At 37.4% G+C, this 22,106-nt stretch overlaps 2 protein-coding genes across 5 annotated transcripts in view; one reads left to right on the top strand and one right to left on the bottom strand.

The window, feature by feature from the left end:
* Positions 1–585: 585 nt before the first annotated feature.
* Positions 586–2,950, top strand: LOC116179350 (pyrimidodiazepine synthase-like). The gene is made up of 5 exons (XM_031499132.1): positions 586–722; positions 1,984–2,120; positions 2,168–2,338; positions 2,382–2,624; positions 2,674–2,950. The coding sequence occupies exons 2-5, from the start codon at positions 2,096–2,098 to the stop codon at positions 2,928–2,930; spliced, it is 696 nt and encodes a 231-aa protein (XP_031354992.1). The 5' UTR covers positions 586–722; positions 1,984–2,095; the 3' UTR covers positions 2,931–2,950.
* Positions 2,951–9,484: 6,534 nt separating this feature from the next.
* LOC116179028 overlaps positions 9,485–22,106 on the bottom strand; it is a 60,019-nt gene continuing 47,397 nt past the window's right edge. For all 4 annotated transcript variants that reach the window (XM_031498725.1, XM_031498727.1, XM_031498724.1 and 1 more), the window contains one exon: positions 9,485–11,570. In XM_031498725.1, coding sequence (XP_031354585.1) covers positions 9,485–11,539 — 2,055 coding nt within the window. In that variant the 5' untranslated portion in view covers positions 11,540–11,570. The remainder of the gene's footprint in view (positions 11,571–22,106) is intronic.

Genomic DNA, 22,106 nt, shown 5'->3' with positions numbered 1-22,106 from the left:
AGAAAATCTGTTTTTAACCTACCAAAGGCCATATAGAACCGCTTCAAAACAAACCCTGAGTACATGGGTGAAGTGCACGCTGCAGTTAGCGGGCGTTGATACAAGCATCTTCAAACCCCACTCGAGTAGGCACGCGTCAACATCAGCTGCAAAAAGAGCAGGGGTTTCTATAGATATCATTAAGGACTCGGCGGGTTGGAGCAGGAGCTCCAACGTTTTCGCTGAATTCTACAACCGCCCTCTTATAGATAGAAGCGAGTTCGCTCATAGTATTTTCAATATGTAAAAGCAATACAGTTACTATTAGTCTTAGTTTTGTCTTCCTCATTAAAGATGATTTTACTTCGGGAAATGTACGTAATTCAAACTGAAGTAGTTATCTTTAAACATCCTACGTTGTTAAATAAATAACATCTTTGGACGGGATGCCGAAATATAATTCTACGATCAAATGAACTTACCTGAAGTTCGATCGGAATTATATGAGGCATCCCGTCCAAAGATGTTACACCCTCCACTCCCTCCCCACAGTTTGAATTACAAAGCGCTTTATTTAAACTAATGACGACTTACCTACCTCTCCTAGCGCGGCGGATCCAACGGAGCATGCGCTCGTTTGGTCTTTAAAAAATTGTGGAATTGAGCACCTAAAGGCGGACTACGTTGTTAAATAAATAACATCTTTGGACGGGATGCCTCATATAATTCCGATCGAACTTCAGGTAAGTTCATTTGATCGTAGAATTATTAATGTTTGTTGCATTGCATGCTCTTGGTCTGAAGTTAAATTATGTAATTGAAGGCTCCGTGGCATTCAATTTGCATTTCAATCTTAGTACAATTGGCTAGACCACCAACAATACACATTTCTATGAGATCAACCGTGTATCTATCCTTCGCTGTTTTACATATCTTCCTTCTTTATTGTTAAGCACAATAGACCATGTGTAATGATCAAGGATGAATTATGTAACCGAGAAGCTGTAGTAAATAGCAGAATGAAGATGCACAAATACCTGTTTCTTTCACTGCGTTTTTCTATGACATCTCCTGATTCTAAGGTAATAAATGTAATAATATTTTTAAGTGGCGTCGCGTTTCCAAATTGAAGCTGTACGTTTTCCTGGTCTCATTACCATGGATGAAGAAAAACGCCTTATGCCGGGATTGACCTCGATTTTCAACTGTAAGCTTGAATTTTCTGGACGAGGGGCAAGTTACCTACCTCCGTGGCGAGATCCTGCCAACAAAAACTCTTCGGTTTAGAATGTAATGTATTTTCCGTCCAGTTTCTCACACAGGACTTTTATGAACCATAGATTATTATTCACATCCTGTGCACTTCATCCTTTCTCAATTATACCTGCTATACATGTACTATAAACACAAAAACCGATTGGGTGGTCTAGCCTACTCTGGCAAAAACTGGACCTTTCGTCGAACCCAACCTTCTCACGAAGATTCAGCGTGTTATTAATTACTGAAATAAGCAAAGGCGGTGACTGCTGGACTAAAATTTAGACTAAAACTATCATGTGAAATTTAATGCATCAGTTGAAGTTTAAAATTATCTAAACCTCCAAGTGGTGGCAAGGTCTATTTCTTCATTTAAATCTCAATTTGCCATTTTCAAACTTGAAATTTAGAGATTTAGAGAATCAGATTACCTCCTTTCTTAAAAAGATATATTTAAATTTCAATGCTTTTCATCCTCGTTATACGGGCCTTAAAAAAACGAATCAAATGTTAGGATCCAAGTCCTCAAACTTCCTATTTTCTTGGTACACTAGTACTGAGTGTAGTAGTGTCCTTGAAGATATAATGATTTCGTATGCTCAACAATGCTACTGAACGAGATGAGATGGATTTTGTCATAGAAAAACTAGGTGAGAGCATCTAATAAGAGGTACTTATTTTCGTCTATTATTGAAAACCAATATAGAATGAAATAAAACTAGAGATTGCCACAGTTTTTGTTCACAGATATCACTCTATTAGGTAATCAACCGTCTGAAAAAACTTAGATTAGATAAATTAAAACGGAGCACTTTGCACTGAGCTATTCTAGTTTGTAGGATCAGTGCCTGCAATCAATATGAGTGAAAAGCATTTACGAAAGGGTAAACTGGTTTTTTTACCTATCATTTTATAAAGGTCTCAATTACAGGTAGTAAGTTCCCCCAAAAAGAGAATGGTCAGCTGCGATTGTATTCCACGAAATACTGCCCCTATGCGCAAAGAGTGCGCATAGTACTGGCCCTAAAGGATATTCCGTACGAAACAGTGAACCTACACTGCTTTGATAAACCCGAATGGATGTACGATTTGAACCCCGCAGGTATGCCTAGGTTTACAGTTTGAGATTGTAACTTTGCTTAAAGGGTTGGTGCCTATATTTGACACCGGAACCGAATTACTAACTGAAAGTCTCAAAATATGCAACTACCTGGAGAAAGCCTTCCCCAAACCAAGCTTGCCCTTAAATGAGCGCGATGCAACTCTTCTGGCCGAGTTTGATGCCTTACTGGCATTGTTTTACAAGGTCGCCAATAACCCGGACCTTGGCGACTTTCTTCAACTACTCAAGCACGTCGAGAAATACGAGGGTGAGCTGAGTAAGCGAGGTGAGTGCCGGCGAGGATCTACGGGTGGTACAACATTCGCAGTTTTCAGGAAAGTACTTTGGTGGCGATGAACCGCGCATGATTGACTTTATGATTTGGCCGTGGGCCGAACGAGCCGCCATGTTTGATAAGCTGTTCCCGGAACATCTACCGGCGCCGGATGCCTTGCACAACTTACGCGCTTGGTGCGCGAGGATGCGCCAGCACCCCACGTTACTACAGCTCAGGACAAACGTAGAGTCGCAGATAGAAATCTATGATCTGGTTCGGGCCGGAAAACATAAAGAGATTGACTTTGATATCTGAATAAATTGAGTACTTCTTCACTTTGGTCCTTTAACAATCCTTACAACTGATGCACCTAGATACAATGTCAGAAGCTTTGCAGCACATTTTGGCGCCAAGCATAAAACAGCAAGTGCGTTTTCAGAAAATATATGATCAGAAGATAAGGACCAAAATGGCTACCCACATTTCGTTGGGAATTGAATTGAAAGAATTGTTTTAGAATTATACGCGAAAATGTTAGAAAATTGGGGATAGAGATCCTGGAAAAGCGCTTAGCATACCTTTTAGAGTCAAGAATTTGAGCACTAATCACTTGAAACTTTACCACTTAAGACTTAACCTTCAATGTGCAAGATTCTTGCTTAACAAATCGAATTTTAGAATGTAAAGTGCCATATTTCATTCAATATGTTGACAATCTATGGTCAAACTTGAAATTAACTCGTTAATCCGTTAATCCTGAATTCACGACGTTAATGATTTACTTAACGGGTTAACTTTCAAGTTAACATCAACGCTTCTGTTAACTTCCGTTAATTACTTCGATGCATTGGATATTTGTTGATTTTCATTATTTGAAGTATGCGCCGCGGTTGTACGTTCAATGATAAACTGATAATATATGAGTAGTATCGTACGTATTACGTTATTTGAGCCAAATAAATGTGTTTGATTCTTATTCTACTTCTACGTTCTACATTATCAAAAACATTCAATTATCCATTTGTTTTTGTCCTTTTGATCTGTTTATTTCAAACCAAAGTACATATAAGATTTGTACAATTAACTTAAATAGCTTGCGTTAAATTTTTGATAAGTTACATTTTAACGATTATCGAAATTAACTTTTCAATTAACGGATTATCGGTTAACGAAGTTAATTTTCGCTCTAAGACTCTCTTCTAAAACTCAAAAGTCAAATTTAACTTTATCTGATGATTGAACCTTCACATATAGGGTTTCAGGTTTAAAAAGAGCCGTGCTTGATACTTTAGGCTCAAGAATGATAATGATATTCAATTATCTTAATTAGGGCCTATTTGATTACAACTGCAAATTGGGCATTAAATCATTTTCTGGATCGTGAAAAGACGAATAATTTCAGTGTGAAGGAGCAATCTCTTTCTCCTTTGTTTCAGTGGGAATAGCCTGTCCGATTGGCGCGTTTAAAAACATGGTAAGTAGAAACTGTGCAGTTCAGATTAGTAATTTTTTCGGCGACAGTCATCTAATAGTTCAGTTTCGTCGCTAAATAAAATCATTCGGAGCTTGTCTTGGGTGAAAGTCCGTGTTTTTCGGGCATAAAAAGGAACCCGGTGGTGGTTACGGGAATTTTGATATTGTTGGAACGTAAAATTTAACAACGCGAGTTACGTTAGTTACAGAAAAAAAGAGAAAAAACGTTGAAGTGAATCTAAGAGCAAGTAATAAACAGTTAACGTAGAATAAAACGCTCTCTTTCGGAAGACTCAAAACACCCATGCGCTGTCAAGGACAAACTAATTAAGCACGCCAGTATTATCGTTGTGCTGAAAAAGTTGTTGTTATGTCCCGATGTTGATCTACGTATTCGCTGATGATGATGTGTCGCTTGAGAATCTGTGAATTTGAAATTTGTGTTGAAAACTTCAGTTTGTTACTAAAATTTAATGAAAGTCAAGTAGGCGAGCTTGCGTATGGGAAGTTTTTCCTTTTAGGGCTAAATATCAACAAACATGTCGCATATCCTGGCAGTTGAAATTGGAATCATTCCCGCTTTTGTGCATTTCGTTAAACTCGAAAAACGCATCTGATGCGCCACTGGAAATTTCATCGCGATTATTAGCAATTTAAATGGAAGAAGGACGAGGACTCGCGAGTGGGTGCGCATGCTTTCACCTTCCTCACACGATAAAAGGAAGGTGCCGTTTTTTTGCTGAGGTGGCAGAACGTAGATCGCTTTTGGTGGTTTTTGGTGATTTGCAAATATACGTAAATGTGTTTTCTTTTGTCATTAGCATAGGGTGTATCCGTAGGGTTGGTTTTGTTATTTATTAGCGGGAGGTTTAGGATTAATATACAGGGTGTTAGGGTATATTGTAGTTTTCGTTGCGTAGTTAGTTAAAATGGACCTTTCCATAGGTGTAAGTGGCTTTCATTTGAGATTAATGTATATAGAGTGTTTAGATAATTTAGAGGATCTGGGAGATTTGCTGTACGTAGTTAGTGCTATGTAACTGTTCACATGTATTTTAGAGATGAATTTCTCCATTGTTATTGTTGTGGTTAGGAGTGTGTATGGCGTACAGAAAACAACAATAAATGTTTATGATTTTTTCTAATAGCAAAATTGGTATCTAAAAGTCCTAAACGCAAAAGTTACGCCCTGCAATTGATACACAATTATTACATTTAAACATAATCGATCAAAGAAACAAAAATATTTGGACCACTACAAAAATTACAATCCCCGCAATTAAAGGTATCTATAAATGTAAATGGGAATTTTTTAAATAATTACGTAAGTTTAAAACGAGAATGAAATTTATTTTAAGAGGGTAGTTTAGGGGTTGCTTATAGATCATTTAAACATAATCGATCAAAGAAACAAAAATATCTGGACCACTACAAAGATTACAACCCCCGCAGTCGAGGATTGTTATTTACGTAAGTGTGTATTTTCTAAAAAAATAGGTAAGTTTAAAACGAGAATGAAATTGATTTTAAGAGGGTAGTTTAGGGGTTGCTTATAGATCATTTAAACATAATCGATCAAAGAAACAAAAATATCTGGACCACTACAAAGATTACAACCCCCGCAGTCGAGGATTGTTATTTACGTAAGTGTGTATTTTCTAAAAAAATAGGTAAGTTTAAAACGAGAATGAAATTTATTTATAGAGGGTAGTTTAGGGGTTGCTTATAGATCATTTAAACATAATCGATCAAAGAAACAAAAATATTTGGCGCACTGCAAAAGTTACAACCCCCGAAATTAAAGGTAGCTATAAATGTAAATGTGAATTTTTTAAATAATTACGTAAGTTCAAATGAGAATGAAATTTATTTTAAGAGGGTAGTTTAGGGGTTGCTTATAGATCATTTAAACATTAATCGATCAAAGAAACAAAAATATTTGGCGCACTGCAAAAGTTACAACCCCCGCAATTAAAGGTTGCTATAAATGGAAGTGTGAATTTTCTAAAAAAATACGTAAGTTTAAAACGAGCATGAAATTTATTTTTAGAGGGTAGTTTCGGGGTTGCTTATAAGATCATTTAAACATAATCGATCAATGAAACAAAAATATTTCGACCACTCCAAAAGTTACAACCCCCGCAATTAAAGGTAGCTATAAATGTAAGTGTGAATTTTCTAAATAATTACGTAAGTTTAAAACGAGAATGAAATTTATTTTTAGAGGGTAGATTCGGGGTTGCTTATAGATCATTTAAACACAACCGACGAATGAAACAAAAATATTTCGACCACTACAAAGATTACAACCCCCGCAGTCGAGGATTGTTATTTACGTAAGTGTGTATTTTCTAAAAAAATAGGTAAGTTTAAAACGAGAATGAAATTTATTTATAGAGGGTAGTTTAGGGGTTGCTTATAGATCATTTAAACATAATCGATCAAAGAAACAAAAATATTTGGACCACTACACAGATTACAACCCCCGCAGTCGAGGATTGTTATTTACGTAAGTGTGTATTTTCTAAAAAAATAGATAAATTTAAAACGAGAATGAAATTTATTTATAGAGGGTAGTTTAGGGGTTGCTTATAGATCATTTAAACATAATCGATCAAAGAAACAAAAATATTTGGCGCACTGCAAAAGTTACAACCCCCGCAATTAAAGGTAGCTATAAATGTAAATGTGAATTGTTTAAATTATTACGTAAGTTTAAAACTAGAATCAAATTTATTTAAAGAGGGTAGTTTCGGGGTTGCTTATAGATCATTTAAACATAATCGATCAAAGAAACAAAAATATTTGGACCACTACAAAGATTACAGCCCCCACAGTCGAGGATCGTTATTTACGTGTGTGTATTTTCTAAAAAAAAATAGGTAAGTTTAAAACGAGAATGAAATTTATTTATAGAGGGTAGTTTCGGGGTTGCTTATAGATCATTTAAACATAATCGATCAAAGAAACAAAAATATTTGGCGCACTGCAAAAGTTACAACCCACGCAATTAAAGGTTGCTATAAATGTAAGTGTGAATTTTTTAATAAATACGTAAGTTTAAAACGAGAATAAAATTTACTTTTAGAGAGGGCTATTAACCGACGAGCAGCCGAGGCATATTAATATAATTATACAACAAGAACCACACCCAATTTAATTAACCAGAAGATGTAAGAGAAAGGGAAATTTTGTAACATCCGTTACAACACACCTAATAAACTTTGTTACTCCTACTTTGTAACCGCTTGGTTCAATATCAAAATAACCGTTTATTACTTCAACTTCTATAGTTATCGGTATCACTCTGAAAGTGACCACCGTTTACGTGTTAACATGTACTCTTATTCAATATTAAATATAAGTTAATTGATCGGTCATCTTCGTTTTGAATTTACTCAGGGGTATAACGAGGCGAAGAACACCGAACGACCACATTTACACACTGAGAGTAACCCACAAGGGGAGTTTCCACTACAAGCCACCATGGATCCATCTACTGTGTACACGCAGAAACTTTGGTGGGGTGATCATTAAAAACATTAAGCTAAGAATACAAATGGATTTCAGTGGTGGTTCAATTAAAACGATATAAATTAAACACGTGTCTTATTCGAGCACGGATTCGCCTAAAATTTATATCATCCCATTAAGTAGTGGTTTAATGAAGATCTTGCCGTGTCAGGTGGCAATAATCGCCAAGGTGCCTATTTAAATCTGTTGATGCTATACGCCCCTTTTCGCATTAGTAATGGGGAGTGCGATATAAATGCACAAAAGTGTTAAAGCAGACATTTCGTGCAACGTGAAGTACTGCTACCGCTATCATGCAACGCGAAAATCCTTCACACTTAATATACGGTTGGGATAATGACCGTATACGAATATCGGTCCAATCTTTCACTCGACTGTTACACTTTGACATGTTTATTTTGGCCTATAGTGCAAACGTAAAGAAGTTCTTTGTGTAATTTACACACCCTATCGTTTTTGTTATCGTTTCGACATAGAACCTGAGCCGTCCCAAACACGTCATTTCATTTTAAACGAGAAAACGTTTTGTAAGTTAATCCGCGTTGCTTTCAAATTGCACTGAACGCTGCAAATGTATGATAAAATAAAGCCATATTCAGCAAAATTGGCGCTTTTGTCTTTAGAGCAGTACACGACTAATGGAAACCATTCCCGCACCACTGAATTAATTCTATGCACAATAAAGTTCATTTTTAGACCTGCAACTATAGTTGTAGCCGTTACGTTGCATTAGCTACTGATTAAATTTGAATTGATTACGGTAATGGAAATAGGAGATTATATTAGATCCTATTAACTAAAACAAAAAATTAATGGATTTTGTTTTGCGCGACTTTGAACCCTGTCATATCGATCAGGTCATTTTGCAAACTACATGCAACGAGCTCTGGCAAACAAAGTTCTGGACAACTGGCAGGAGTTTTTGTTGCACTTTCAATTCAAGGTATCGGTTCTTCCACGATTTTATCATTAGTTTGATATCTGCAATTCTAGTGTCTCAAGTTATCTAACATATCGGAAATATAGGTGAGCGGATAAGCATCATTGCTACATTCTCAAAAATTAGGCAAAGTTACAGTGTTATATTGAGCGGTTGCTTTGGTAAAGCATGTTAGAGCAAATGAACTACTTTGTTATTCCAAAGTTACGGGGATAATTATTATGATCAGCATTAGGGTGGTTTGGCTTTCGAAACTATGTAAAGTTAATTACGTTTTTCATTGGCATAGTGCATCCTACAACTAACAGAGCAGTGGTAATATAATTTACTTGGAATTTCCTAACACATTTATCTTGATAAATTAGTAGCGCAATACATAATGTGTAATTTAGATGGTGGTGGCGGAATAATGGAATATCCTGTAGTTCCCAGATGAGTCACTAGCTTATGAGTGGGAAACGAAATAAGAAAATCAATAAAGGATGAAATTAACAACTAGGTCGCCCGCACGTAATAACGTTACAGCTGCTAATAACCAACTTTTCGCTAGGCTATTTTCTTTTAAGTTGTTCGATTTGCAAGAAATTATATTCTTCGTTCGATTCAAACCTCTGTATACCACCGGAATGAGCAATAAAGTAAATTGGTCTCCCTCACGTAATTAGTTTTATCAAGCGTGTCAATTCTGCAAAACCCCATTCAAGTTGCGATGTATACTTTTTAACATTGAACAAAAACACTATGTACTCGATGGTATTACGTATTTGCAAATGCGCCTCGAGCTGAGCCAAGATATGAGGCAGCTTATCTGTTGAAAAACCATCCGAAATCGCCATACTGAAGGTACTACCCGTGTTATCATTTTGGTTCTTGTAGCCGGATGAATTTTGAATTGCTAATACTAATAAACTAATAAGTCGACTTACCAAACGGTAACGGCCAGAGTATTTTGTGATCTTCTGACGCAACACTGATCACTACACACAGATCCGTCAACCGATCCGATACTACCCCTCGGCGGAGGCGTCGCGCAAACATGTCTACCGCCCGACTGTCCAACGTACTCGACGCTCGGACTCGAACACACACCATGTCGGCACTGTATTTTACCCGTTCGTAAATTCGGCGATACGTATCCAGTACACGAGGCGTCCTTCTTATCCGCGCGCGTCGTTATAAGATATCCGGCACACTGTACGTCCTTGTTCGGAAAATTATTGCACTGTATAGCTTTCTCTTGTTGGTATCCGTTAAGATTTTGGCACTGTACATCCTGTATATTACTACTACTGTTACTAATTAACTCCTTTTGCATCTCCTTGCCCTGGCTGGTAACGGAGCTACTCGAACTGGAGCAAGGGCTAGACTTGCACAACTGATAGCAATCCTGGTACTGGCAGCATTTCGTCCGGCTCGGCGTTCCCATGTAACGGATCCGCTGGTAGGGATTCTGCTGAAAGGGTATGGCAACTCGGAATTGCTGTTGGTAAGCCAAATCGCGACGCATGTACGGGTCGCTCGAGTTGACGACGTTCGACGCGTTGTACTTTGGGTATCTATCGTACGGGTAGTAGGGTTCCTGCTGTTGCGGGGTGTATCTTTCGACGGGCGTGTGGGGGTTTGGAGGGGCGGCGGTGCGTTCGCCGGCATTGAATCTATCTTGGATATTTACAAAGCGATCATTGTGCGCGTGTAGCGTTTGGTGGGGGGCCGGATACCGTTCGTTCGTACTGTAGTACTGGTTCCTTTCCTTGTACCTATCCTGTTGGTATTGGGAGTACCTATCCGTTGTGCCTGATGAGTTCGCGAATCTTTCGGCGTAGCGCTGCTTCTTTGGTGAGAAGGTTTCGGTTGGAGAGGGTGATAGTGGAGGAGGTGGCACGAAGCGTTCAGGTGCGGGTACGGGATTTGTGGGCGAAGGAAATGTGTTTGAAGCGTAACAGTCGGGGCTAGGTGTATTCGTCGGAGACAGAGGAGGAGGAGGAATAAATCTGTCGCTGGCTGGAGCCGGAGAGGGAGGGGCCATGTAAGGTACTTGGGTGAAAGTGATGCGTTCTGGTCGTTCTGTTCTCTCCTGGGTGGCGAAGCGTTCTGGGCAAGGGATGGGAGGGAATCTCTCTGACGAGTATCTTTCGGTTGCGTCGTGACCGTACCTAAAGTTTTCGGTGTGCGCTTGGAAGGTTTCGGAAGATTTTCGTTCAGATGATCTCGACCGTTCTCTTCGCTTGTACGCTTCAGATGTAACGTTTTGAGCAACTGAGTTAGAAAAATACTGATCTCGTTCGTTTTGAACCCTTCTATGACGATCGGTAGGCGTATGTCTGCCCAAGGTGTTAATATTTTGGGACGAATGCCTATCTGTGGTGCTATACGAGTCGTTACTTGCATATTTTTCAACCGGAGTGTACCTATCCGCGCTACTACTGCATCTTTCCTTATCAGTATATAAAGTGTGGTACCGGTCTGTCGGTGTATTAGTTCTAGAATACCTATCAGTATGTGCGCCGTGATTGTGATAACGATCCAAAGATCCAATATTTTGAATTGGTGTAAATCTATCTGGATATTTCTGGTTCCTATCCGTCTGTTGGTACCTATCGGGTTGAAAGTTAGAACGTTCCGCGACGGCATGACAATGATTCGCCGGTTGCGTAATGCGTTCGGTCGAAACGGTGGTTTGCATGCATTCACCAAGTGGATAACGTTCAGATACACCTTGATATCGTTCGCCCGACGGCAGCCTATCCGAACTACTCCTTTCGTTTGTGAAACGCTCCGCAACAGACTGAAAACGTTCCGGAGGCTCCAGCCTATCAACTGACTGCACCGCTTGCTCATTTTGGATTGCAGGCCGCTCCTGTTGAAAACGCTCTGCAGTTGGAGCAGTTTGGAAGCGATCACCAGATACAGCAGGAGCCGGAGAAGCGGAATGTTGAAGTATACTATGTCTTCGTCCATAGTCTTCGTCCGCAGGCATTCTGGAGGCCCTGGGCCCGCTGTCAGGACATCTGGAACAACATAAATATATCAGATTCTAGCATTTAGTACAATTTGTAACGAATATCCCAGCGTTAACGAAAATACCCAGTCTATGACTCGTAGAGCTTCATTAAAAGTAATTTGCAATCTTAGATCCATATTAAATCCCGTTTCAAAATTAAAAAAAATGGAAATAATACAACTTTCCGTAGCTTTCGAGCTATCTAAAACTTTTGAAACGCATTTCAGAGTACCTTTTGGAAAATACTTAGCTGCGGCGACTGAACGTAGGCAATTCTGCTTTGGGTGTGTACGTGCGTTTATTAAAGAATCGAGGTAATTCTTTTCTTTAATTGTATCATTTAATAATCAGAGTCAAGGTAATTGCTTTTGTTTATTTGCTGTTGATTTAATAGATGCTAGTTAATTGTTATCATAAATTTGAATTAGCAGGGCCTTTGTTTACAATTACGCAAGAATTGTGAATGAGTTAGCAGTAGCACTGTAGCAGGGGCATATCTGTCCTACTCTCGCGCATGCATAGAGCAGCCTATATATGTTTTGAATTTATATTAATGATCAGATGCCTAATGAGTGACAGTGATAGAAATCCCCCTTGCACTTATCTCTCTCGGCGCGCTACGTTTCTATGGCAGAGACCGGCAGAGCGCGTTCCAATTTAATTATAATTCAGTGACCTTAGAAGTTTCATTGAAAATGTCTCTTCAATTATGTTTTAAAAGTTGCAAATTTTGTTGCAATCTTTTGATGCCGGGGAATTTCCCTTAGCTTAGCAAATATTACCATATCTTCACTACAGTGTGGATTCTATTATTTGTTAGGAATAGGTTTTAGGGTATCTTGAAGATTTTATTGTTATACGTACGTCCGGGGTTTTGTTTGTTTTATGTGAGGTGTAAAATATTTGTTGAATTCGATCCTGTATTGCCATAATCTTTTATTAATGAGTAATTGACTATGCATTTGTTAAAAGACACAGTAATTGGTTTTGGAGTCCAAAATAAAAAGGGCAAACCTCAGGCCTCCTTAGTATGGTTGCTACTGATGCGAATTCAGAATTGACAGGGAATGCGAATAAGAATAATTCCCTCTGATTCGGTAAAAAATGACTCGGTTTCTTAAATGGTTTGTCTCAGACCTGGACCATTTTTTGGAAAATGTTGGCTAGCCGAAAGAAAGTCACGCATGAACTTCAAAAGGTCCTGATTGAGGTCCATACTTTGAGATTGCATTGTTCTTGTTTAGAGTCCGTATTTATTCTTGTTGCATTCATCGGAAGTTTTAATAGCAGGCGATTTTAACCTACCACAAATTATTGACGCCACGTATAATTTCGAAAACGCAAGTGCTAAATGCAAAGTAATTAAAAATATAGCTTCGATTTACAACTTAAAACTCATTAATACACTTAAAAACTGCAATAATAGAACCCTTGACCTAATTTTAACTAACTTAACCGCGGAAATTAAATCTGCTGTCGACTCGCTGGATAAAATTAATCCACTTCATCCTGCACTAGAAATAGTCTACAAAGTCCATAGACCAGCTAAGCGAATTACTAAATTAACCAACTTCAATTTCAAAAAAGCAGATTTTCTTAAAATGTACGTCCTTTTTCGCGATATTAATTGGAAGGAGTCTCTTATCCTGAAGAATTTCAAATCGATAGATGATGCAGTAACTAGCTTTAATCAAACGGTAATGAACATTTTCGATGAATGTGTCCCCAATGTTACAATTAGGAGTGCCAATAAGTATCCTAGCTGGTTTAATATAGACATTATTAAGAAAATCAAACAGAAAAATAAGTTTCGGTTACAGGGCCAATCGGAAGACTTCATTGAAGCCAGAAAAGAACTCAAAAGAATGATCCACATTGCTCATAAGAGGTACATTAATCAAATTGAAATGGATCTGCGGAAGAATTCCAATAAATTCTGGAACTACATCAAGTCGTTGAGGAAGCATAGTCAACTACCTGGAGTTTTTGAGTACAAAGACACCTCGTTAACGGACGCCAGAAGCATTGCGGACGCCTTTGAGTCCTTCTTCGAGTCAGTCTACACTATGGAGAGGAACGATAACCCGGAAGATAACGTGGAATCGGACCTGGTGCTATCCAAATTGCACTTGACTCAGTTACATGAATCCGAGACACTGGAAGCAATTAAAAAATTGAAACCGAGGTCGGCTATGGGTGAAGATGGAATCCCACCCTACACCGTCAAAGGATGTGCATTTTTATTGGTAACCCCCTTACCACATCTATTTAATTTAGCTTTGCAATTGGAAATGCACCAGACTAACACCAATTCACAAAAGTGGAAGCCGAAAATTAGTTGAGAATTATCGCCCAATTGCAATTATACCAGCAAAATAGCGAAAATTTTTGAAAGAGTGATCTATACTAGACTTTATTCCCATCTCAGCAATATAATTGCAGATCAACAGCACGGTTTCACGCGGAACAAATCAACTATTACCAATTTAATGCAGTTTACGCATTTCTCAGCAGCAGCCTTGGATGAGAGAGCCCAGGTAGACTGTGTTTATACAGATTTTGCGAAGGCATATTTGACACAGTATCCCATCAAGTCTTGCTCCGTAGACTTGTTTTAAATTGCGTAAGTAATCCGACCGTCAAATTCTTGAAATCATATTTATCTCTCCGTAAAACAAGAGTGAAATTCAATGGTGTGAATTCAGCCGAATTTTATCCGTCATCAGGCGTTCCCCAGGGAACACTGCTTGGTCCTTTTCTGTTTCTCTTATACATAAATGATTTACCGCGAGTGATAAAAAACTCGAAAGCACTACACTATTTGCGGATGACCTAAAACTTTTTAAAAAAGTCCAATCCCCAAGTGACTGTTTAAATATTCAAGAGGACATTAACTCAGTAATTAAGTGGTGTATCAAAAATAAACTAAAACTAAATATCAAGTGTAAAGTCCTTACTTTTACTAGATCGAAAAATCCCTTACTTTTTGACTATAAGATGAATGGAAAGGTCTTACTACGAGTCACCTCCGTTAAGGACCTGGGCGTGTTTTTCAATACCAACCTTAACTTCAACTTACACATTGAATACCTAACAAATGAGTGTTACAAACTTCTTGGTTTCGTTATCAGAAATACACTCAATTTCACGAATATACAGACAATGCTAACCTTATATAATGCGTTTATTAGATCCAAGCTTGAGTATGCTGCACGTATCTGGTCTCCTCAAACTCTCAAATACTCAGACATGATCGAAAAGGTGCAGAAAAAGTTCATCCGAGTAATGTTTTTTAGGTCAACCCAAAATTATCCACATTTGATCTCTTACGGTACCCAGCTTAATTACTTAAATAGTACTTTCGGCTTAGATATAACGAGGTTAGAAACCCGACGGTACATTGCCTCCACAATTTTTGTCTTCAAAATTTTACACAATTTGTTATACTCTTCCGAATTACTTCAAGAAATTAAGCTTAAGGTACCATTTGCTAAGCTAAGGCAAAATAATACTATTTTTGCAGTTAACAACACAACTTCCCCACTTATTAAGATCTTGATCACTTTAAATAAGTTGTCCTCAGTTAATGATATCGACTTTTTCACGATCCCCTAAATTCAATAATAAATAAAATTAGATCTTAAGTCCTAATATTTGTTCAGAGCCCCAGTGCCATGTAATTGGAATTTTTATTATGTATGGTTTCTGGTTAAACAAATAAATAAATATTATTCTATTTTAATTGTAAATAGACTTGACACCTGACTATGGAACTCAGTCCTAGAACTGCCTTCACTTGGTCCGGAAGTCTAGTAAGATTGGATGTCATGATCCATTCCTTCCCCCTAGCCTTCCCCTCTACCCCTTTATGATCGAGTACAGATTATTTTAATATTTTATTATCATGTTACCGTCCTTTGAAGATTTATGTCTGTACAAGACAATGCTATTTTGCTACTACCTTCTTGTGCATAAATGCCAAATGTAGTACTTTTCGAATTATTTATTATTTAAATACTGTTGATCTCAAAGTCCTATTATGTATATGTCATACAGGTATCATACTCTTATACCATTTTTTTTTATAGGCATCGGCTTCTATGGCCATTAGCCTTACTTCACTTTTCGAATTGGCATATTTTGACGGTTATAGCCTATTCAATATACCGATGTTTCTCATAAAATTTATTGTGTTTACACATTCACAATGAGACAGGTTATGTCCTAGCAAAATGTAGACGCGTGGGATCTACCTATATGTATTCTTGTGTATTTCTGTGAAAGATTATTATTATTATTACGAAATTCTAAAATGCAAATTGGAAACGAAGTAAGTGGGCACATTTCCTGGAAGGTTTCCAGTGGCTCCCTTTTCTTCCTTGTAATCAATGAAGTCCCTAGAGCTACCCTTGTGTGATTATGAGAGAGAAACTCCTGCTTGTATTGCGATTTTGAAATACCAGTCGGTAATTTCAGACGACCCACTACCACTAGAGGACGTCGAAGAGCCTGAAGAAGTGGAATCCGCAGAGGAGAATGATTACGTTGAGATATAAATGAATGTGTGAATATTTTGATAGGAAAATACTGTTTTTATACGAATAAATGGTACATAAATATACTTTGTTTTACAATGAATATTTCCTCACATGAAAGTTGAAGGTGAAAGGTGACTTTACGCCAACTCCTCAGTTACCTACATCGTATGAAATTTCACGAAGACTATTCACAGTAAACATATTTCATCTAGTCCTAAAGGTCGCGATATATTTGCAAAAAAAATCGCAAAAGTATGGATACCGCGTATGCCGTACAGCCTGTGTATGAATCGTGTTACCTTTTTAAACAAGTCGGCCATTTTCTATGTGGCACATGTGTCATTTAAGTAACATCATTTTTTACGAGTTTTTGCGCTTAAATTGAGAGGAAATACACAAAAACCAACTTAAAATCATTATGAATTGTGCAGATTGTGGATCCAAAAGCCGGAGTGAGAAGGAGGAACCAGGAATTTCATTTCATTGAAAATGTGCCTAATGCCGTTACCACGTATTTTCCTATTTTTCATCATAAAGCTTTTTCTTTGAATATTCTTCTTTTAAATATGTTAAAATTCATAGCTTACGACTATAAATAATTTCGCACAACAGAACCAATCCCATGCATTCAAATTTAGATAACAAACGTCTTCAAGGACGGAATTATTCAATAAACTCCATAGGCGTAGTCATTGGCACTCCGCGTTTTTCAAAGGGAAAACACGGTTTCTGGAGGGGCGGGGTGGGGTGACGGGGGTCTTTAGCACAGGGTCTGGGAAGTGGAATTTTTAATATGTTATTTCTGACACCTAACTGAAAATATTCCACCAATTTTTTCTTTTCCACCTCAAAATGTCCAGTTAGATGTCTTTATCGCCTAGAGCCTAGACTATATGAGTATGAGAGTGATAGTACGGTACAACAGATATTTAAAACTGCCATGCTACCCTTTGCCATGTACAACTAATTCTTAATTATCTGGACCATCCAAAAACTGAATACTAAGAGAGTACAATTTGAGAGTCTTAATTGAAAGCATAAACTGAACACTGAACGTAGTTTTAATTTAAAATTCTAAGCACACGAGAAGAAGATTGAGACAAACTACTGTTGTTTAATACGAAAAACGATTTTAATGTCAGTTGTGTTCGGAAATGACAGATATGTCACCGAAGACAATGAGGGTTCGTATAGTTAAACCATTCCGGGACATCCGAATTAGATTCGCAACAATCAAATCCTAGCATGTCCGAAATTATCCCTTGTAGTTTAAATTTTAACGTAATTCGTTAGAAGCAGAGGACAAACGCGATTGGAGGTGGCGAAAAATGGCAAACGTACCGTAATTAATTACGTACAACTTCGTGTAACATGGAAATCTACTCAGTTGACAAATGTGTCGTCGTTTGTTGGAAGTGAAGGAGACGAAATTAGTAATGAAGGAGGAATTACAAATGCGGATCTCGTTATGGCGAGAAAAAAGTTTCTCACAAAATGTCAAGTTGGATATGTCTGTGGCACATATTATCGGTGACAGATGAGTTCACTTGGCGAAAGCGCTATGAGGGATAATTGATAAAAAATTTACAATTTGGTGACATAACGCATTTTTGAGTGCTTTACGTAAGTGGGGTTTCCCTAGCGCTTGGAAACTTTGCACAAAGAAATATAAAATTCAATTAATGCAAAATGTGGGAGAGCCTACTCGGACTGAAAAAGGGTTAACCTTCCCTTTCCTATCGCTTCACTGCTAAATTATAGCTCATTGTTGCTAAAACTAAGTATGTGCACCTTTTATGTTTGAATAAAAGAAGAGGAGATTAACATCTTTCAGTTGGTTCTTTATTTTAAAGCAGACCTCCAACGAAAGGAAACAATAAAGCTTACTACCTACTAAGACGTTCTTTATATTAACCTCCATTCTCGTAATTTCGGAGTTGAAAGCCTCCATGAAAGTTCCCAATTAATGGTTATGGCAGTTTTAGGATAGTAGGAATTTACTTAATCTCAATTAAGATGATGGTTACAGTTTCTCTAAAGGACGCTCAAAATTTCGGCCAAAACTTTCGTCTTAACTCTAAATAACGTTTCGCGTATAGTAGGTACCTACCGTAATACGGTCGCTAGCGCTGATGAGCAAATTAAGTCCTATTGTTTTAATTATAAGACGACTGCTGGTACGATTGTATTATACAAATTGTTCTAGGTGCTTAGTAGTCTATGTGATATTATAATTATGCCACTTAGAAGGTGAGGAACTTCTGTCATGTTTGTGTTCTATAAGGCGGTATGTCACTGTATATTTTCTTGTACCAAATCGACGCATTTTCTTGCGTGCTCGATTGTATTCTGAGATAGCAAGAAATTTGGTCTATTAATTGTTAATTCATTATGGCGACTCCTCAGTCAAATTAACGTACAGCCGATATTTTTAAAAAGTAAAACCAATAAACCACAACAGTATATTACGTCATAAGGTCTCCAATTCCTGTCGTTCAATATCTTCGCATTAGCACTCATTTGCACAATAATTTACACAGATTTATAACATACGAGCGCAAACTTCACTAATAATCATTTCGGCATCGATGTTAGAACTACTTACTTAACAAGCTTCAACTTGTTTATACATATTGTTGTGTAAACCGCAAGGGCGTGTCGTTAGGTTAAAATAATGCCGAAGATAAGAGACAAATTTAACTGTTAATTTTCATTCAAAATTTAGGTAGTGATGTCATAGGAATTTACGAATTTTGATTAAAGCCTTCGTAAATAACAAACTTTTAAGGTTTTAAGGTCAATGTTAAGATTTTTGTTTGTGTGAGAACCAAGTAGTGAGAGGAATTCTAAAGAGAGAGAAGAAAATAATAGTAATTTGAGTTAGCTAGGTAGGTGCCTGTTGGGTGGTATTTTGACGGCAATATAACAAACGGGAATTCTAGAAAAATCGAAATGTCTAGAAGGTTATCATATTATCATGTATCATACCTTCTTAAAATGAATAGAGTATAGATCATACCGTACAATATTTGATCTATATTCGTCACTATGAGCAACAATCTATAAATCCTGACTATTCACATTGTTTCTATCGTACACTCTGTTTATATAACACTGTCAACAAATTCGCGAAGAGATTCGTGCAAAATTCACAGGCGAAAGCAACTTTTGGGCGGCCAAAGTAGACTACCCCTCGAAGACGCGCGCCTTGCAAAAGGTCTTTATTTCGCCTCTACCAACAAAAAACAAAATTCCGTCACGCAAGAGTTGGGCGCGTTTGCAGGACCTTTCCGATGACACCAATTTGAAAACAATCTGACCCAAACTATAGAAGAAAATAGGAAAAAATGAAAAATCACCAGGTTCATATAATTCACTCGAGAATGGATCATGTAGCCCCGTCCCTAAATTATACGGCCCCGATAGGTTCATGTACACTATTCGTCTTTCCACAAGCGTTCTTCTAAGGGTCCGCATTTGCTGGCAGCCAACTAGCCAGCCAGCCGGCCAAAGACTAAGAGCTACCTTTTTACAAATAAATTTACAAAAATGTGATAAAAAGAAAGAGGGTTCGAAAATATTTATATTTCCTTATTCAATTATATTAAAAAGATCTACAAGCAACCCTTCAGTTGTCTAGTATAAGTAAAATCCCATCCCGTTTAAAAATTAGTAACTTTTATGAAAATTCGCTCCTACCTACGATGCAGTATTCGATTGAAGGGGTTGTAAATTTTGTGGTAAGTCATATATTTATATTTCCTTAATGAATCAAATTAAAAAGATCTACAAGCAACCCTTCAGTTGCCAAGTATAAGTAAAATCCCATCCCGTTTAAAAATTCGTAACTTTTATGAAAATTCGCTCCTACCTATGTAGCAGTATTCGATTGAGGGGGTTGTAAATTTTGTGATAAGTAAAATATTTACATTTCCTTAATGAATTAAATTAACAAGATCTACAAGCAACCCTTCAGTTGCCAAGTATAAGTAAAATCCCATCCCCTTTATAAATTAGTAACTTTTATGAAAATTCGCTCCTACCTACGTAGCAGTATTCGATTGAGGGGGTTGTAAAATTTGTGATAAGTAAAATATTTTACATATTAGCCAGGTAAGTGAGTTTTTACTGGCGATAGGAGAAGTTGACTGGCGAGCCGTTAGGCGAGCCTGTCATCTCCTAGAGCCAATAAAAACTATTACCTGGCGTATAATGTACAATATTTTATTTGTTACTCATTTGTAAACAATAGTAAACGTAAATAATTAGTTCTTAAATTGATCTTGAAGAAATGTCTAAAATATCATGTTATCCATGTAACAGAGACTTCGCATTAATTCTGGCCAATGAAATTACTAGATTACTAACTTGTAAAATTTTTACAGGTCTGCTGTCAGTTTTACAAGTCAGTAGCGTTTAAACATGACGTTTACCCGTTTGCATTTTGTCTTGTTAATCAACGTTTACAACTGAGTAACAAATAAAATATTTTATTTGTTACTCAGTTGTAAACGTTGATTAACAAGACAAAACGCAAACGGGTAAACGTCATGTTTAAACGCTACTGACTTGTAAAACTGACAGCAGACTTGTAAAACTGGCAGCAGACCTGTAAAAATTTTACAAGTTAGTAATCTAGTAATTTCATTGGCCAGAATTAATGCGAAGTCTCTGTTACATGGATCACATGATATTTTAGACATTTCTTTGAAATCAATTTATTAACAAAATTCGAAATGTCAGATACTGACAGTGTTTTTTCTTCTGAAGAAAAAGTTCGATTTACAAGTAAACATACAAGAAAATATACATATCCGTCTACTACTGTGATTAAACGAAACCTCAAGAATCTTTCTAATTTAAGTGATACATCAGATCTTTTTGGAGAGGGTAAATCTGCAAACAGAGTTTTTGGAGACGGCGATAATCTTTTAGGTCGTCGGGTTACTTCGAAAATTGAAGCTGGAAATATTAGCGGAGCTGTACGTATTCTATGTTCAGATGACTCTATCGCTGCTTACTCTGAGGATTCCCTTCGAATGCTGGAAATGAAACATCCACTGTCTCCCCCTGATATTGATCTCTTGCCTATTCCAGATGATTTGCCACCATTTCCGGAAATTACTTTGAAAGAATTGTTATCTGCTGTAGCAAGTTTTCCTCATGATTCCGCTGGAAGTATCGATGGTTTTCGACCACAACATTTTAAAGATTTGCTTGGAAAGTCATTGGATCTTCAACATCCGTCATATCAGCTTGGATTATCACTAACACGACTTGTGAATTTGATAGTACGAGGGGAAATACCTGAATTCTTCCGTCATATTTTCTTTGGAGCTTCACTGATAGCTCTGAATAAAAAGGATGGAGGAGTACGGCCTATTGCCGTTGGAATGACTCTACGGCGTTTAGTTGCGAAAATCATCTGTTCCCGTGTACATCAGAGAGCTGGAGAGTTTTGTAGACCTTACCAATTGGGTTTTGGAACTAAGGGAGGTGCAGAAGCAGTTGTTCATGGTGCTAGAAGATTCATTGAAGTTAATTCTGACTCTTGCAAGGTTTTACTGAAATTGGATTTTACTAATGCCTTTAATATGGTTCGTCGTGACAAAGTTCTTTCTGCTTGGATGAACCTTTTCCCAGCATACTACAAATTTATACATCAAGCCTATGGATTTCCATCTTCGTTATCATACGGCAAGAATGTCATTTTATCAGCTTGTGGAGTACAACAAGGTGACCCGTTAGGACCTTTGTTATTTTGTCTAATGTGCTTGGATAAACTGAAAACCTGAAATCTCCTTTTAAAGTTGGCTACCTTGACGATTGGACTTTAGGTGGTGAATTTGACACAGTTTTAGATGATCTCTAATCCATCAAAAATTCAACTATTGAATTAGGACTGCATCTAAATGTAGCAAAATGTGAAGCTTTTTGTACAGGCGGATCCGAAGAACAGAAACAGGAGGTTTTTTCTCGTATCCTTCGTGCAGCTCCAGGTATTC

Source organism: Photinus pyralis, unplaced genomic scaffold (assembly GCF_008802855.1).
Source record: "Photinus pyralis isolate 1611_PpyrPB1 unplaced genomic scaffold, Ppyr1.3 Ppyr1.4_LG8, whole genome shotgun sequence".
NCBI classification, from domain to species: Eukaryota; Metazoa; Arthropoda; class Insecta; order Coleoptera; family Lampyridae; genus Photinus; species Photinus pyralis.
The sequence above is the reverse complement of the archived record's forward strand: the minus strand, read 5'-3'. Positions and strand labels throughout refer to the sequence as shown.